This window comes from Eriocheir sinensis, chromosome 24 (genome assembly GCF_024679095.1).
Source record: "Eriocheir sinensis breed Jianghai 21 chromosome 24, ASM2467909v1, whole genome shotgun sequence".
Lineage (NCBI taxonomy): Eukaryota > Metazoa > Arthropoda > Malacostraca > Decapoda > Varunidae > Eriocheir > Eriocheir sinensis.
In genome coordinates, this window is record NC_066532.1 from 11,294,276 (window position 1) to 11,314,503 (window position 20,228).

A 20,228-nucleotide genomic window follows, 5' to 3' on the forward strand; every position below is an offset into this window, starting at 1 on the left:
CAGCATGCCCTCTTATGCCATGCTCAGATGTTCTCAGTAAGTTACATAATGAGAACATATCAGTGTGCCCTCTTATTCCATGCTTTATTATTGTTAGATGTAAGTCTTAATATTAAGATGAAATTTTGTATTTGTGTGGTGTTTTTTATTATATTATATATGTATAGAAGATAGACGGGTATTCATAGTCATTTGTAGGGTCGATTGTGCATTGTGTTGTCCTCGTGAGAGGATTGCTACTTGGCTGCCTCTCGTCCCGGCCGCCATCAGTTCAGTGGAGGACTGGGTGCACTCAACTGGCCATGATGGTGCACCAGAGTTATAGGGGCAGGTTGTTTGCCTTTGGTTGTGTTGATTGTATGGCCTACCTTTGTGTTAAAGTAGGAATTGTGTTACAATGCTTCTTGACCTTGGATCAGATAAATGTGGGTCCATCCCTGAGAGGTGCTATGCTATAATCACCAGAGCACTGATAAGGGATTCACTGTGTAAGTTTTGCACATCCTCCTCATTTCTGTGATATCATTGACATTGTTATGGACCGGGGTTATGTACAGTGTGGCCTACCTTTGTGTTAACGCAGGCATTGTGTTACAGTGCTTGGATTGGATGAATGGGGGTCAGTCAAGGAGATGTGCTTTACTAGAATCACCAGTGCTGATAAGGGAGGCACTGTGTGAGTTATGCACATTCTCCACATTTCTGGGATCTATTATTGACATTGTGTTATGTATCTTGTAGTTAATGTTGAGGTCATAACTGCAAGCATTATTTGCTTTACTGTCCCCATATTTATTTATTTGTTGTTTTTGACACATACAACATTTTAGGCTGGACCCTACAATAAAGGAGTTACTGCTGTCTGAATCCTCGACAGGTGATACAGGTGTGGCAGTCTAGCAGAAAAGAGAATAACAGGACAGAACATACGCCCTAAGAGTGTAAGTGAGAGTAGGTGTGTCTTCAGGGATAATAACGAATAGAACAAAAGTAAATCCTATGGGTGGTCACTAACAAACCAAATTGAGCCAATGGTTGTGTACCGGAAATACTAGCGATTGGTTGTGTAGAGAAATAAGCATGACATGTGTAAACATGTAAATATTAATCCTAAATATCTATCCATTTCCACTTCTTCTCCCTCTATCTGTATAAATCCTTTTGTGACTAGGCAACCTCATGAACGAAAGATGACGCACATAGTCAGCGGCTGCCGAGGGCAGTCATCATTTCGTCTAGATAGAGTTCACATCACCGCTCCGTGTAAGACACAAAACCAGTAAAAAGACAAGTTAAGCAAGGACTTTAACTCCAAACCTGCTAAACTTATATTGGTGGCAGCGGTTACAAAGCGATTACAGAGCGATTACAAAGCGATTACAAAGGATTTATCATCAAATAATACTGGCCTACACAAAGTGCCTCAAATTACGTGGTGACTCCATACCAGTGAACCAGTGTGAACTCCAGCACAAATCGACAAATCCAGCACACCCTCTCTACAATTACGGGATTACTACACTCCCTATGAGACGACTACAAGCCCCATCGCTCGTACTTGCACCTACAAAAGAGGTCACCACCTACGTTGTATCACCAAAACAACAATCTGTGCCACCACTCAGCAAACGTCCGTGACCAGTCTACCCAAAAATCCCACCTCAATTAACGGGATTAACCCCTGCCGCGCTCCCCCAACCCTGTATCTTCACAGTCACAAGAGGAGGAAGAGGAAGCCGTATTAGTAGTGAAGAGGTAGTAGCCGCGGCCAGGCAGCTCAATGCAACGCGTCAGCGGTCAGCGTCAGCGTGCCGTCAATCAAAGCATCGGCAACACCCACCCCCGGCTAGTGGAACACGCCGCACAATTTTGGTTTGTCACCTGAACTATCACTCAAGTAAGACGAAACGTTGTTCCATAATTTAGTACATGTACTGTCGAAACCCCCCATTTCAATTAACATTCTCACCCTCGTCTCCCATTCTCCACTAATTTAACCTAATATAATCGCCATTTCATTTGTTCTTAATCCCTTACACGGATTACATTTAACTTCCTATCCCTACTCTCTTGTAATCCATCCCGTTCGCCTTCAGCGCTCCTCCCCTCCCCGTTCACCAGCCCTACCCCTCTTTCGCCGGCGGCAGCCACGCCTTGCTGATCCCAGTGATATGTGTCGCCATCTGCACATCTGCTGATCCCAGTCATTTATGCCCTTGTACCGACCCACTCTTTCCTCAAGCGACCTCACGACTGCTTCACACCCAAGGTATCTTACCATTTCCTTACGGATTACCTACGAATCTTCCTATAAACTTCCCTTTAATCTTACTTAAAAATTCCCTTCCTATAATTTTCCTTATATACGTCCTAATATCTCCCCTACATTACAGCTTGTGCCGGAGAGCAGAGAGAAGTGAGTTAACCCACATCTCCTGCGTCCCAGTCTCCCCCCTCACCATACATCAGCCATCCCTTCATGCTCTGGTCTCCTTACAAATGCATCGGACACAGCTAAGTGACTCCCCCGTCTAACTCCCCATGTCCCAGGATCGAAAATTGGAAGAGGCTCTATCCTCTGCCTTCAGCGGTTTAACGATTGATACTCCCCATCACACAGTCCTCCGTTCAGGAGCTGCTTATCCAAAACCTATTCCCCCAGCACCCCCATTACCTCCTGCTAAGAAGCTCCCCTCAGACTTCTCACCAGAGCTTTCCCAGACTACTTCTTCCCAGACAGAACAGCACCAAAGTGACCCAACCATGAGTGACAAACCTCAAAACGTCATTTTAAGGGGCGAGGATAAAAATCCAAAATATACGGGCTCAGAGGAGACCGGCCCCGACCTCCTAACTCACCTGCAGAGGGTAGAGGATGCTTTTACCAAATTCCAATATACAAATGAAAAGGAGAAATTGGCCCACCTTTACGACAGCATCCACACGGGCCCTTGTCGGGCTCAATCCATTATAAAAAGTGACGCATTCAAGAAAGCCAAAACATATGATGAAGCGAAAGCAAATCTCATCAGCCATTTCGGCTCCACATGCAAACAAGGTGCCCTGTCAGTCTTGTTCCGCCTAGCGGCTACCTACCGTCCCAAAATAAAGGCTAATATTGCAGTGGATGACTGTTTAGGCGTCGCGGGTGGAGCCTTCACAGAGTTTGAAACCCAATTCCGTCACTCCCAGTTGACTACCGATGAGAAAATGAACCTTGAGGATGTGTGCCGCCTTTTCTCATACTTTGTCTTTCTCCTCAATTGCACGGAGACACTCTTCAAAGAGTTACAAAAGGAAGAACCCCTTCCAAAAGGTAGAACCCTTTTCAACCACATCAGTCCCCTGTCGGGACGAGAGCCTCCAACAGAACCCCCATCCTCAGCGGTGAGGGGTGTCAGAATTCAGAGGGGGCGTCCCCAAAGTCGCTCCCCGACCGGAGCTCAGACCCCTAGGAACCGCTCTGCCACACCCCGCGGCCGCCGCCCTTACACTAGAGGCAGGGGTCGCGGGCGTGGCTATAACACTCAATATTGTTACAACTGCAGAATCACAGGACACCATACACGTAATTGCTGGTACGGCAGCAACACCCAACAGTCAAATCAATATTGTTCCTACCATAAGACATCAGGCCATACCACCAAGGATTGCCGCGAGGCCCCGGGAGGTACCTCGTCGGGGAAGCCTCGCGCCATGTCTCCCGCAATAACATAGGCTCAGGTACAAAATCACACCAGGTGCGTGGTATTCATACAACACCCCTAACCCGCACACCTTTAAACAAACCAAGTACATCCACAGCTCATTTTGACATTGAAACCCAACCTACGGATGTTGAAACCACTACCATGAAACACCACCGCATTGCTCTTTATCCCCAATCCTCCCTTGCCATGACTGTCCCTGCTAAGTGTAATGGTCGCCAAATTAGTGTTTTCATGGACACAGGGGCATGTCCCAATATCATCAACATCGGTACATTGCGTGCCTTACATGATGCAAAGACAACCTTGGTATTGGAACCTCCCTGCCTCAAATTGAGTGGACTAGATGACACATCATTTAAAGTAGTTGGACACACCCCCTTGTCTATCTAGTTGGCTAACTCCCTGTCCCCGATTACAGCCACCTTTCATGTGTGTCATGGTTTGAATATCCCAGGTGATATTCTTTTGGGTCTTCAATCCATGCGGGAACACTGCTTGTCCCTAGCTCCAGCAGAAGATTGTGTTTACCAACATGAAACACCAATTAGAACACTCACGGCCCCAAAGCCATTGTTGTGCACTTCTCCCTCCGCCGATGGAGAATATACTCATCTTTCTAGCGTGGCCCAGCGGTCACTGGTTGATACTTCATCTCCAGCAGTGCATGTTATTAAGGAACAAAGTGCATCATCCTCCAATACATTACCTCCCTCTCCCTCTTCTTCCTCTTCGCAAGAGCATTTGAGGGTCCACGGCGTTCTGGCGACTGACGTCACGTTAGAAGGACGTGGATCAGCTATGCTTCAAATGCGTCTTGCTGGTATAAGTGATGAATGTGAGGCTATCTGTATGAGTGAGAGCTTGAAGATGAATGCCATGACTATGGAGGATGCACTTTGCAAAGTAGATAAAAATGGTCAAACCTTCCTAATAATGCACAACTCATCCCCATACGTACGCAAGTTCCGTCAAGGGACATGCGTCGTTGACTTTGAAGTTCTACCTGAACGCATAGGTAGCGTACAGGAATCAGAGATCATCTCCCCCTCTGAAATCTTGCGGAGTGATCATCATAAACAAAAAGTAAATGATTATCTAGCTACTCATCTCGAAGATCTAGCTTTTCCAGAAGCAAGGGAGAAATTGCACAACTTACTAGAGACATACCACTCCATTGTCAGTCTGCCGGATGATCCTATTGGATCCACAAATGTTTTAACACATTCAATACCGGTTGATCCCAATACCAACCCCATCTATGTGCCTGCATACAGAACACCACACTCTCAAAGACCTATCCTAGATACTGCAGTCAAAGACATGTTAGCATCAGGTATTATAGAACACACTACTTCTCCCTGGAATTTTCCCATTTTCCTTGTGAAGAAGAAAAACGGCCAATTTCGGCCAGTTGTTGACTACAGGAAACTAAATGCTGTTTCGCACCCTCAAAGATACCCCTTACCTCACTTGCAGGATATTTTAAGCAGCATGGGCACCAACAACAAGGTTTTCACGACCTTAGATTTAGCAAGTGGCTATTGGCAGGTTGACCTCGATGAGCATAGTAAACCGCTTACAGCCTTCTCTACCCCTTCGGGTCACTGGCAGTTCAGAACTCCCCTTTGGAGTTAGTGGTGCGCCACTAACGTTCCAAAGGCTAGTCAACAAAGTCTTGCATGGCCTCCTTGGCAAACAGGTTTTCGCCTTTATAGATGACATCATCATAGTGTCACAGGATGTCGACTCACACATTACCTTACTACAAGAAGTATTTAATCGCCTTTACCAGGCAGGTCTAACTCTGCGATTCCCAAAATGTCATTTTTTGCGTCCAAGCATCACATACTTAGGCCATGTACTAGATCAGAATGGTGTACATACGACTCCTGACAAGGTCAAGGCTATTTTTAACTATCCTGTGCCAACAGACGTGAAATCTGTCCGCTCCTTCCTAGGACTGTCCGGGTACTATCGATCCTTTATCAAGGACTATTCACGCATTGCAAGACCCCTCACTCAACTTTTGCGCAAAGACTCCACATTTACATGGGGGGCGGAACATCAGGAAGCTTTTGATTACCTTAGAACAACACTAACATCCCCGCCTGTCCTGGCCTACCCAGACCACACAAAAGACTTTTTCCTGTACACAGATGCTTGTGGCAAGGGCCTAGGAGCCGCTCTCATGCAATATGATGTTAGAAATAAATTACAACCTCTAGCATATGCAAGTCGCACGCTCAACAAAGCAGAATCAAACTACAGTACTACCCACCTTGAGGCCCTTGCGGTCGTGTGGGCATTACGTCATTTTCGTGACATCATTTATGGCTACAATATCCATGTCAGAACCGACCACGCAGCCGTGGTGGAATTATTCATTACTAAAACCCTCACGGGAAATTGGCCCGATGGAGCCTCATTGTCCAAGACTTTAATCCCTCATTTGCTCATGTCCCTGGAGCAGTAAATCATGTAGCGGACGCCCTATCCAGAAATATCGGCGCGATAATGGACATGGATGTAGATCATTTTGATGACCCAAGTCGAACTCATGACCCAACTTTGAATGATTCCATACGCGCAGCGCAACAAACAGATACCTTCTGTCAACCCATCCTATACTATCTGCAGAGTGGCGACCCCAATTCCTTGCCAACGCTCCCTGTACCCTTAACTGACTTTGATCTCAACGACGGCATCCTCGTCAGGAATACATACATCACAACTAAATACGGTCCGCATAGGGAAGTTACACAAATCGTCGTACCAGAAAGCCAAGTCTCTATGATCTTGCATAACATACATTCTTCCCCTCATGCAGGCCATCCTGGAAAAAGTAGAGCTTTGATGCAAGCCCGTTTGTTATATTATTGGCCACGTATGCGGCTCGACATCATTGATTACATCAACAACTGCCACACTTGTGCAGAAAATTATGGTTCCATTACTCAGCAAGTCCCCATCAAAAGCTATCCCATACCTTTAGAGCCATGGGATACCATTGCTATTGACCTATTGAAATTACCCCAAACTACTGAAGGCCACAAATACCTATTGGTTGCCATTGATCATTTCAGTCGTTTCTCGGTTCTAGTTCTATAGTGGACAAGCAAGCAACTACTGTGGCTAAAGCTCTCATTGATGAAGTCTTTTGTAAATATAACACCCCTAAAGTCCTCATCTCAGATAATGGCACAGAATTTAACAATAAAATCTTGGAGGCAATCTGCAGGGAATACCAAGTTGATAAGGTAAATACCATGGCTTATCATCCAGCTTCCAATGGCATGGTCGAGACAAAATCGAAAAATCATTCAGACACTTCGCTCTCTGGTCGGTGATGTCTCAGTAACTTGGCACGAATGGATGCCTCAGGTAATGGCTTCTCTTAACTCATCTCTCCATAAATCAATAGGTGACACACCTCATTTTGTCATTTTTGGCCAGGACCATCGATTGCCATACTCATTCCTCCTCAAAGAGGACACACCCATCTATAATTTTGATGACTACGTCCGAGTCAGAGGGACAGACTTCCAGAAGATCTATAAACGGGTTACCTCCAACATCGAGGATAGCAAGGCTGCCATGAATGCGTCACAATGGAAATCAGCAACCGACAAATTATTGGTCACAGGGGACATTGTCTATTTAAAATTCAGGAACCCAAAACAAACTAGCACTCGCTTTGAGGGACCGTGCGAGTACTGTCCTACGACAAAGGGAATAAGGTCAAGATCCGCCACCTGACTACCTTGGAAACGAAGCTTGCACACCTAGACCACCTAAAACGCACTAACCGACCTTCTTCCTCAACCTGTGAGGAGTCGACCCCTGCGCCTGACGACCCTCTAACGACACCGACAAATACTCCAGGCCCAGTTGAGGTGGACACTACCAACGACTACAGGAAGAAACTAAGATCATACACATCTGCACACTGATGCATTTGTACGGAGAACCATCTTCATCCCTTAGTGTCCCTTCTCTTCTCCCACAATATTTTTTTACCTTATCCATCCACTAACCACTTTCTATTATCTCACCCAGTTGCGATGCTACTCCCTTGCCTATGTGTCTTGGGAGGTGTTCTCCTGGTCCTCCCCACAAATGCCACGAAGCAGCCCTCCTATGAACAACACCTACGTGTGGGGGCAATCGTGGAGCCAGACGGCCCCGTGATGGTGGTGGAGGACGTGGTCGATGTCCGCATTACCCTCTGCGATTTTCAAAAGCTGGAGAGACTCCATATACCCCAGTTCCGGCGCCAGATCCAGCAAGCGGAAGCGGTTCTCCAGCAGACCTCGGACACAGTTCATAAACTAAACCATCCACTCACGCTGACATATTTCTCTACTCTCATGCTATCTTTCCTAAATATCCAACAAGCCTTTGATAGTCTGCTAGAATGGACCCCTTTTTCAACTTACCTTAAAACACCAGTAGCCCACGCCAGGTCCAAGCGTGGTCTCATCGACATTGGTGGGAGATTGTTAAAAGGCCTCATTGGTACAGCTACAGAAGCCGATGTTGCTGAAGTTCACGATCAGTTAGACAAATGGGGTACTATTTTGAATAACCAGGCCATTGTTCTCAGTTCCCAAAACAAAGCTATTGAGACGGTTGTTAAGACTCAAAAAGTTATCATAGACCGCCTCAACAACTTCACATCCCTCATAACCCAGCTTCAGCAGGACCAACACCAGTACTTATTGGCTCACCATTTGGCTTTAATGGCAGCAAACCTAAGAGCTGTCTACCTTGCAATCACAAATTTTAAATTAGCACTGCAGGACACATTTACACTGCTCAGAGACGTGTTAGATGGTGTTGTAACCCCTTCCCTTCTCACCCCTCAGGAACTTATGCATGTCATTGATTGGGCCAGAACAGAAAAAGGCTTAACTCCTGTTTTCAGTGAGACCCAGGTTCAATATTATTATCCCTACATGGAGGCAACATTGACTACAGATGGTATCTTGGTGCATATACCCTTTAGGTCGCCAGATATGTTCACTATCTATCACGTTCATCCATTCCCTACAGTTGTCAATTCTTCCATCTACCAACTATCTACATCTCATACCACTCTCTTGGTTTCATCAGATTTCATGCACATTGCTTTTCCAGCTGACTTTCATGATTGCCATATCACCCGATTCCAGATGTACCTTTGCCCTGCTTACCAGTACGTCTTTTTGCCTACCAGTAATTATCCTTGTGAGCTGGGTCTAGTTAGAAACTCCCCAATTGAATCTCTGTGTCTTTTCACCCCAGTCGAGGATACCACCATCTTCCACCTTAGAGTGAAACCCTGGCGTTACTTCTATTTCCATCATTCAATTGCTCTTACAGTTACTTGCCCTGGATCCCGACCTAGCAACACCGCTGTCCACGGCTCCTTTGTCATCTTGGAGGCCTGCAGTCTCACATCCCACAACCTAACCACTAAACAATCTAACCATCTATTGCTTAACCAAACCTTTCATACCTACAACCTCAAACCCTTTCACTTGCCGACACCAACAACTCCCCTACAACTCGAACCCTTACACTCTTTAGGAGACACCTTACCCAAACTCACTGCACCGAACATCACCCTACAACCCATTTCCTCTCTCACCATCTGGCCAGAACTTCGCCCCGACACTGTATACCCCATCCTCGCGTCACTGACTACGGTACTGACGCTCACTGTGATCCTAGCTACCCTCCTCATCTGTGTCTTCCACCGCCGCTACGCCTTCCTGCGTCGAGCCGTCCTCCAGCGCCCCTTACAGCCAGCAACGGCATAGGCCATATTCCCGTTGTCCAATAATTTTTTTTTTCCATTGAGCATAATTGTATTCATCTGCCATTTATCTATAACCAGAGGACAGGATAATTTCTTTACAATAACTAACTAACATGCAAGTCCTCTGTGATATGTATCTATTTCCCATTTGTATATACACCTATATCTCCATATACAACCAATTTTTTTTGTTTCCATATTTTAACTTAACCATGTATGTATTCCCATACCATTTATTCCATGATCATGATCATATTTTCTACGATATATTATTTCTCATATTATATTTAGTTAATAAATCATTCTCCCGGGAGTTTAGATATTAGAAAACAAATATTTTTTTTTTTGTGCACTTGTTTTTATTTGTTTATACACCATTACTATAGGTAATGTAACCATGTGCCAATTGTTTAACTTACATTTAACTGCTATTTGTCCCTCATGGGCTTATCATCCTGTATCCCATTCATTATTTTTTTTTCCCATTCCCTTATACTGTGTACTTCCTTTCTCGTCTTCATACTTTCTATACCTCATTTTGCCCGGCCATCCTTGTACATAGAGTTTTACTTTCATCGTGGCGTGGGCGCCACGCTAGCCTGACCGAGCATTGTAAACATGTAAATATTAATCCTAAATATCTATCCGTTTCCACTTCTTCTCCCTCTATCTGTATAAATCCTTTTGTGACTAGGCAACCTCATGAACGAAAGATGACGCACATAGCTTGTGCGGCTGCCGAGGGCAGTCATCATTTCGTCTAGATAGAGTTCACATCACCGCTCCGTGTAAGACACAAAACCAGTAAAAAGACAAGTTAAGCAAGGACTTTAACTCCAAACCTGCTAAACTTATACATGTATTATTAGACCAGCCAAAATAAAATAGAAGTGTGAGCTGGATTTTTGTGAAACAATCAGAACAAGTCTCGCTCCCCTTCCAAGCAGACTTGCTCCTGCTCACTCAGGTTAAAATGGCTGTAGTGATATTATTTGTGAGCAGAAATTCAAGAATCTAAAGTGCAATTTCGAAATGTAATTATTGTCCTGGAGATTATAGTGTAGGATTGTGTAACTAGGACTGGTGAGGAGTGATACATTTGTTGTGATGTTGAGAAGAGATAGAAACCAAAGTGTGTGGTTCTGGTGCTTGTGAGAGTTTTAGTAGATACGTAAAAATCATAAATGCATTTTTCAGTTAGAGTTTTATGTTCGCGACGTGTCGTCGTTGATCGCCATGTCAATTGCTGAACGTGCCATAATGTTAGGATTGTAATGGAGTGTAACATGTCAAGTGAAGAAATTATTTTTCATAATTTTTAAATAAATGTTAGTTATATATTTTCCCTTGTTTATCCCCGAACCCTAGTCTCACATAACAACTTGAGTCGGATCACACTACCAAGGACACGAGACGGTAAGTTCATTTAGGAGTAATTAATGAGTGATAAAAGAGTGGTTTTAATGCCAGTGTCACATATAAAAAAAAGATTAAATACAAAAAAAAAGGAGTGTACAAAAATTTAAATAAGCCACACTGGAGTGGACCATTTTCTGTTGCCAACTTTGATTTTTCTTAGAGGGAACAGTGCTTTGAAGCCATTTACTTTGTGTTCTGATTGACCCTTACTCTGCATCCTTTGCCTGAAAGAAAACATCCCTAATTTTCACACACTGATGTTCAGATCTAGACATTATTAAGTAATACATATATATTAAACTGAAATGTCTTTGTTAGTGTAAGCAATAATGTACAGGAAGGCAGTCTGCTCTAAACTTTAGCAGTGGAAATGAAGAATCCCTCATAGCACCTCACTGACATACAAGTGAATGGGTAATAAGGCCAAGAGTGGAAGAGGTGTCATACCTGAGTCTGGGTGAGCTTGAGTGTGAAGACTGCGTGTGAGCGGGAGGACTTATCATTCAGACCCGTGGCAGCGATGGAGCGTTCCTTGTTCCCCAGCATCAGCCAGGTCTGTTGGGTAACAACAAATAGTACAAGCAAAGACCCTTGGAAGAAACATCTCATTAAAGACAAAAACATCATAAGAATATCTACTGGTTAAACTTAAATACAGATTATAGACAACACAATAAAAAAATAGAATTTAACACAAGAACGCGGGGGGCGCGCGGGTGGTAGACAGCTGTAGCTCGGCAGTGGACGCCATTTTGCTGCCAGAACAGCTTGTAAACGTCCTCAGAAGATCAGCAGACGCCATTATACTGCCAAAACAGCTAGTAAATGTCTTCAGAAGATCAGCGGATGCCATTTTGCTGCCAGAACAGCTTGTAAACGTCTTCAGAAGATCAGCAGACGCCATTTTGCTGCCAGAACAGCTTGTAAACGTCCTCAGAAGATCAACGGACACCATTTTGCTGCCAAAACAGCTATAGTCCGGCAAATCTTAAGTGGCGGCTCTGACGTAGACAGCCCGCTAGACCCTGTTGCCACGTCTCCAACTGACCTCGCATATATTCTCTCTCTCTCTCTCTCTCTCTCTCTCTCTCTCTCTCTCTCTCTCTCTCTGTGTGTGTGTGTGTGTGTGTGCGAGAAAAGTGGGGGTGTACTCTCATTCGGGGAGTATGGTGCACGACAATGCATAATAATAATAATAATAATAATAATAATAATAATAATATTAATAATAATAATAATAATAATAATAATAATAATAATAATAATAATAATAATAATAATAAACCTCTCTAAAAAAAAAATGCACCAAGACTCTTTACCCCCTTGGGTGGTGTGGAAATACGGTCAAAGTGTAATATTTTAATGTTCTTAGCAACCACTCCTTCCCCACTCCCTGGCCATCCCCAGCGGAACCTCACCATTCACCTGAATGACTTGCATCAAAATTTGCTTGACGGTCCTGGCATTCCACATACAGGTACAGTCTCCATATTTTATCATAATTGTGCCATATAGCTGACATTGTATGGCAGATGGCAGACACACACCAAAAAATGGCAGAAATGCGATAATTAAAGCAGGCAGAGCAACTGGCAACTGCGGTGTGTTCATACCTGTCAAGTCTTACGTTTTTTGCGTAAGTCTTATGTAATTTCGGTGATTTTCAAGTCTCACGGAGTAAGGTGAAAATCTTACGTTTTTTCTATGCTTGCGATGTGGGTTTTTTTTTTATATGTTTGTTTTAACCCGAGAACGTCGGCAGACCCTTTTCAGGGCTTTCACGAGTTGTGGCTGTGGTACGGTGGACCCTAAAAAGGGCTCGCCATAAAACACCTAATTCGAGCTAATTGTAGGCGGTGGTGGCATAGCGCAACCCACCATGAATGCCCTGGGTCATCGTGGTGGGTGAATGATCTTGAAGTGGGCTTTTTTGTCATAGGTGGTGCTGTAAGGTCATGGCATACTGAATTAGCTATCCATACAGGAATCACTTGTCAAATTCTCTAAAGCAGACAACAAGTGACTCTCGGCTAGATGCCACACGTCACGAGACTGTTTATTTTGTAACAAACATCAGCCAAAAAGAATGGAGTTTGACTAAAATAAATATTTTTAAAGGCTTTATAGTTGTGAGAGGAGTACTCTGATGTATGTTCCATGCTCTTTTCTTAGTCTCAAAATGCAGTGTGATATTGTCGTTTCTCGGCCACTTCTCGGCTTTCCCATAGCCAAAGCCCACTGGTTAAACAATTTGAAATATATCGTACGCACCATTTTAAATTCATGTCAGCATGCTGAGTAATGGTTACTGTTACGGTTGGTTAGTGTGTGTGTGTGTGTGTGTGTGTGTGTGTGTGTGTGTGTGTGTGTGTGTGTGTGTGGGGGGGGGGGGGTACACCTCGTGCACCCTGCTTGAGTCCGTCGGAACCATACCTGTCAAGTCTTACGTTTTTTATACACAAACTTATGGTCTCTAACGCAAAATCTTATGACAAGACACCACAGTAGCTTGACAGGTATGGTGTTGGGTTGACTTGAGCTGACAACGCCACAGTGGCAGTGCTGCCAAGTGTTGTACAAATTTCTTTGTATTCACTCACAGATTGAAAATTAGTCATAAAAAACATATTTGTTTTTATACTAGAGTGAGAAAGAGAGAGATACGGGGAGATAGAGAGAGAGAGAAGGGTGTGAGAGGCACGGTACGCGAGGTCAGTTGGAGACATAGCACCAGTGTCTAGCGGGCTGTCTACGTCAGAGCCACCACTTAAGATTTGCCGGACTATAGTAAACGTCCTCAGAAGATCAGCGGATGCCATTTTGCTGCCAGTGAGATGCCGTTACCATAGCGGCGAGGTGCACAAATGGCAAGACCACCTGCGCAAATGATGGGATGATGGCCGTAAATTAAGGCCGCGCAAATGGTGAGGTTTTACTGTAGTAAGACAGGGAGAACATGCAACTTAAAGATTCTAATCTTTGTCTGCCTGCATTGGTATCAACAATACGTGTGCTAAGTGAGTTCATAACACTGTGGGCCAGATCAATTTGTCCAGTGAATAAGTGTTACACACAACACTATAATACTCCCATCTGAAACGGGCCGATGGGTGTCAGTAGGTGCAGGTCAGCCCTGCCCCGCAACTCTGCCACACACTTTCAATACCTCTTGCTTCCTCTATTATGTTGTACAAATACCACAACACTTGATAACCTTGGAATACAACATTGTCAAGTGTCATGGTATTTATACAAAATTTTTGTTATTATCTTAAAAAATAAACAATCTTAACACTTTCACGCACACCCTCCCATCTGATTTTCTTGTCCAAAACGCACACCTAACTGGCTATTGGGAGGCCTGATTTTGGTACCTTAAGCACGCGGTATAAATTTTTTCAAAACTCGCTTATCGAATCTTTTGCTCGATTCACTTTTATGAAACTGCATACATTCCACTGTAAATTGTAAGCTCTTTCATATGGAAAGAAAAAAAATAATGTTTGTTTTATATTTTACCGAGATATTGTGAGTTGAAGTGATGCGAACCGATTTCTGAAATAAAAAACTCACACTTTCACAAAGGAGTAAAAATATAACAAATTGTGCTCTATGACAAAAGAAGCGGACATTTCTGAGCTAATTACCGCAACAAACGGAATTTTGATACACCAATTATAACGGTCATAGATTTGAAAAAAAAGATTTTTTCAAAAATGTTCACTTTCTTCCACTTATCTCCATAACTGTTATAGTTTTTTTTATTATTGTTTCATCTTAAAGAACAGATAATTACCAATACAATGGTAGTTTCAGATTTTTTATATGACGTATAGTTGATGAGTTAAGCTTGAAAGAAAAAAAATCTTTGGTAACTCTGCCCCCCGCCACACACTAGCCCGTCCGCGACCGCTAGAGAGAGTCAACTGAAGAGATTTTCACCATTCACCAGGAAAATTTCCCGGCAAGAAGGGTCTATCAGCTAACCTCGAGCCGACATGCGCTAGCCTGTCTACAGACCAAGTATCACGCATCAATGAGAATTACAGAATTTTGGGTGAATTTTTTTGTATCAGTGACACGATAGTTGCGTCAATCATAAGCCGTGCTTTTCGACCAGACAATTATACTGACGTGTATGTCGCGTCCACGCGCACAAAAGTGTCAACACTACATGACCTTACTTGATTACCCAATTATTTTATTAAATTCATTTAAAGGTACTAAACAGCTGACATATGAGATGAAGCAAGAGGTGTTGGGGGGGGGTGGCAGAGTTGCGGGGCGGGGCCAACCCGCGCCTGCCGACACTCTATCGGCCAGTTTCAAATGGGTGTACTATACCATAGTACTATGTGAAACTTTTGGTGACCTCAACATCCTCACCACATGCATAAACAGACTGAACTGTCATCTAGTAAGCCTCCAAACAACTGAACCTTGGTTTTGGACCAGGAGACCTTCAGTTACAGAGGCTTCACTTCTTCATGCAGCACTTCCAGAGATAACACCAGGACCTCCAATAATTCACAGGAAGTAAATCAGCAGCAGCAAACACAAGGTCAGTGACCTTGATGTTGCCAACAGATGCTCTGCAATGACTTTGATCAACAACTATGCCTAATAACCAGTCCATACAAGTGTTGAAAAGTGATGGAGCAGGGACACAGCCCTACTTCACCACTGATTTAGCAAGGAAGAAGGTGGAAACGCCTCCCCAACATTTCACAGCACTCTCAGTCCCAGAGTAAAGGAAAGTCATCAAGTCAATAATTCTTGCAGGAATTCCACTGACTCGAAGAATGTCCCACAGCTTCCCATGATGCACAAAGTCAAAGGCCTTGAGATCAACATAGGCTGTTAGTCAAAACTCATGTTGGTCTTCCAGAAGGACACGAAGTGCTAGGATACAGTCAATTGTTGACATGCTGAATGTGAACCTAGGTTGCTCAGGTCTCTGAAACTTTAGCAGATGTGATCAAATTCGCATCAGCAGTAGATGAGTGAGCACTTTGACTGGCACATTGTGTAGTGCAATTGCAGTTCCATCAGTGCACTTTCCATTTCCAGACAGGGACAACCAACCCCCTTTTCTAGTCAGGAGGAATGGTATCAAATTGACACACAGAAAGACAGCACCATATGCAACCCACGGATCATGGCTCAACCACCTGCTTTCAGCATAGCACTAATATAGTGAATTTGCCTTACCCTGGGCACTGAGAGGAGCAACTTGTGGTTGGAGGAAAAGCTTGAGTGTGGCGTAAGAGTCGGGGAGTTATCGTACATCTGTCACCCATTAGCCTCACTATGGACATGAGGGAAAAGACACATGCTCACTGCCACTCTGTGACTCTTTGTCTGGCTTGTTTAGTAATTCCTACCATGGAAATGGGTATAAAAATTTCCTAGGGATGGCAAAATGACCAAGCAACAACAAACTGCCCATATAAGAGAAAAGGCACTAAAAGTGAGGATGTGAAAGCATCAGTGAGGCTGGCTCCAGCATGTTGCTCACAGAAACATAAAATGCAGCCTCCCAAGCATCAACCTCACCTTAAAAACTGGCCATGTATCTCGGTAAAGAATGAATTTGAGTTTTGACATTGAAGTATTGAAAGAAGACAGAGAAGAGGACTATATTTTACTATCAAAAACTACTTTGCCAAAGTTATTGAGAATGTATGCCAGGAGTAAGTGTTGCGGGAAAATGGAGATACATGTTGATATAATCAAAACTCCTTAATGAAGTTACATTCTAATGAGGTATTTTACCTTATACCAGTAAAAGTGCCAGAAGAATAAAACTGAGCTGATTCATCGATGTCTCTAAAAGAGCAATCACAAAAGTTTAGAATAAATATTTTAGTGGATTTATGAAATTGACCATGAATCTTGTCATTATGTACACAGGAAACATATGTAAAATTTATGGCTATCAGATTAAATTTAACCTAGTACAGGTAACTCTCGATTTACGCGAGTATTGTGTCCTTGAAGAGGTCACGTAAATCAAAAACAATGTAAATCAAACAAGAGGTTGGTTTGAAGGTTTCTATCTAAAAATAAATATTCACTTCATTCAGTGGAGAGAGAGAGAGAGAGAGAGAGAGAGAGAGAGAGAGAGAGAGAGAGAGAGAGAGAGAGAGAGAGAGAGAGAGAGAGAGAGAGAGAGAGAGAGAGAGAGAGAGAGAGAGAGAGAGAGAGAGAGAGAGAGAGAGAGAGAGAGAGAGAGAGAGAGAGAGAGAGAGAGAGAGAGAGAGAGAGAGAATATCCATATCACCGAGATATCCACTCAGGCACTCGGTCTCAGCCTCACTCGTGTGAGGAAGAAATGAGGGACACCATGAGCGACTGGCTAGTATTGGTACCGGTACCGAGCAGTCTGGTACTGGTACCATACCATATAGCTGGTACCATTAGTACCAGTACTGCTACTGGTACCTGCCCACCGTTATTGTTGAGTAGCGTGGCAGCGTGGGTACTGTATTGTTGTTCAAGTGGCGCGCGGGAAGAACTGAGCTCAGCTGTGTGGCCGCGGCGCCGTGTGAGTCCAGTTGCATGAGACATCTGGTGGCCACTCCATAAAATATCGCTTATAAGTGAAAAAAACGTGTAAATTAAACATTTATTTGGATTTTGGATCCCGCGTTATTTCAAAAACGCGTAAAGCAAACTTGCGTAAATCGAGTTACCTGTAAGATACTCTTAAACTTTGAAGGGCTGTACATACAGTCTGGACCCCCTATATGCGAACTAACAAATTGTGAAACCGCTACAATGCGAACTCACTCAAGACACTTTTTTTACTTGTTTTAATATGCAAAATATTCAACTCCTAATATGCAAATCTAGGAATATAATTATAAGGGAAAAACAGTTTTCCAGTGAATATGCAAAGGTCATGTACCGAATAAGTGAGGCCGGCAATTGATTTGCCATCTACAGAAAAAGTTCAGTACTTCGAATGGCATCAGACTGAAGGTCATTTGGATTATGAAGTAGTGCAGATTCTTGGGTGGGAGTCCTGAAAACAAAATATATTCACGATCGGAAAAAAATTACATGTTTTATTACTCACCAGTATTGCCTAAGTGGTGAACAGCAGTTTTAAGAAGGTAAAGCTATGTAAAAAGAGTAGATCCAGAGGTAATAAAGGCACAAATAAGTAAAGGAGGTTCATGAAACTGCCAAGCAGCAAAGGGGTGCTATCAGAAAGGCAAACTCCTCAGACAATCATGGAGTCAAGTTGAGGCTGCCTGCGACTCAGGGTGAAGCCAATGCCATGTCTTTGGCCACTAGTGTATCTCAGGACGATGACAATATCATGTCTGTGGTCTCCTCTCAACTCTGAGAGGTTTGGCGAGTTAATGTCTGAAATAAGATCAAAGCCAGGAGACCTAACCAGTGACAGCAGAAGTGAGTGAAGACACCACTGGAGCACCCTGCCAGTGCCCCAAGGGGCCACAGTAGATGCCCTGAGCCCTGGACACCTAGCTCCTCCCTTCCCAGCAAGTCCATCAACCAAATAAACTTTAGTAACTATTATTTTATTTGTCATTTTTAAGCTACAGTCATGGTTATTCTTAAAATACAGTTAGAATGGTAGGCAACAAGTGGTACTGGGGACTGTCTGACTATGTATCACTTTTCTGTTGATTCTTTGGTTGACAATATATGAAAATCACAAAATGTGAAGCATACTGCAACCCAAAAACTTGCATAGTGCAGGTCCAGTTGTCATGCCCTGTGAGCTTATTTTTCTACCTATTCCTCGATTTTCCAACACGTCCTCTGCGTGCATCTAAACACACGAGAAATTAATCAAGATCAGGGTATTCGCCGGCTGCCTGGGATTGAACCCGCGACCAGCGTGACGGGAGAGCCACTCCTTACCGAGTCGGCCAAAGAGGTACCCCACTGGCTAAGTGGGTTATGGGAGGCTCGTTCATCAGGCATAGTCGCCGCACTACACGAATTTCCCCGTTATGCAGACTAATTTCTGTGTGTTGAGGCCTTTAGACTGTGACCCATTTTGGTGCACTATTTCACAATGTTCCCGTAGAGACATACCTCCAACACTTCCCATTTTCCATTACCCTAGGAGCATGGGCCATCCTACCTGTTACCCCTTCGGGGAAACTCAACTGAACTGCAGGAGAGGATGCCCACCGCTATGCCACCACTGTCATGCCCCGGGAGCTGTATTTTCTCTTTTTCTATTATCCAACACGTCCTCTGCGTGTATTGAAACACACGAGAAATTTATCAAGATCAGGGTATTCGCCGGCTGCCTGGGATTGAACCCACGACCAGCGTGACGGGAGAGCCACTCCTTACCGAGTCGGCCATAGAGGTACCCCACTGGCTAAGTGGGTTATGGGAGGCTCATTCATCAGGCATAGTCGCCGCACTACACAGTGTGTATCTCGCATCATGAAAATTTGCTGAAAAGTTACCCTTAAATATTCATAAAAGATCCAAGCTCACCTCAATTTAAATGAAAAGAAATAAAGCAAAGTTGTATTTTTGTAAGTGAGGAGGTAGTGGCTGAGTGATCTGCATGCTGACGCGGCATTCAAGAAGACGCAGGTCCTATCCGACACATCAAACAAGCTAGCAATTTTTCAGCCATTGGCGAGTGGCCCAAGACTACCCACATGCTGTCCTGAAGTCCATTTATCAACCTGGACTCTAGATTTTCTCAGAGAGGATCAAAGATGAGCTTTGGGTACCAGCAGGAGCCAAGTAAGATGGCACCACTATCAACACTTGCCTGCATCACAACAGGATGGGGCCAACCACCAGACCCCACCAAGAAAGCCTACTGGAGCCGTAGGCCAAAAACGTAAATAAAAAAAACATTCTCAGGTTTGGGAAATGTCTAGTATGACATGAGCTACAGGGCAGAGAAAGGCAAGGTTAGGCGAAAAACCGACGCTGCATGACTACGTAATGTTATGGCCTTGAGACATTTCAGACATATGGTAAACTTTACAAAAATGAAAACAAAGAAACTTTTGGAAACTAAATCACTATCCAGAACCAATAAACCATAGATGTCAAAGAAAAATTGAAGCTGGTGGGACATTAAAAAATGTCATTATGGCCATGTCATGACATTGAATGTTACTGTTCATACCTAATGTCAAATTTATCTGGATAGTATCAGCTCTTGTTGGGTAGGCGATGGCCGAAGTGATAGCGTACTGGACCCACATTCGCCGCGTGATGGACGACGCGGGTTCGAATCCTCACATAAGAACGCAGGAGTCTGCAAGAGGCCGGTAGGCCTGTAC

At 43.9% G+C, this 20,228-nt stretch overlaps 2 protein-coding genes across 2 annotated transcripts in view; one reads left to right on the plus strand and one right to left on the minus strand.

Moving 5' to 3' along the window:
- The window catches only part of LOC127002838 (kinesin-like protein KIF14), a 192,157-nt gene that overhangs the window by 115,974 nt on the left and 55,955 nt on the right, over positions 1-20,228 (minus strand). The window contains 1 exon segment of the mRNA XM_050869057.1: positions 11,377-11,484. Coding sequence (XP_050725014.1) covers positions 11,377-11,484 — 108 coding nt within the window.
- Positions 1,221-10,371, plus strand: LOC127002839 (uncharacterized). Its single transcript, XM_050869058.1, has 2 exons — positions 1,221-2,269; positions 7,767-10,371. Exon 2 carries the CDS (start codon positions 7,772-7,774, stop codon positions 9,509-9,511), a length of 1,740 nt encoding a protein of 579 aa, XP_050725015.1. The 5' UTR covers positions 1,221-2,269; positions 7,767-7,771; the 3' UTR covers positions 9,512-10,371.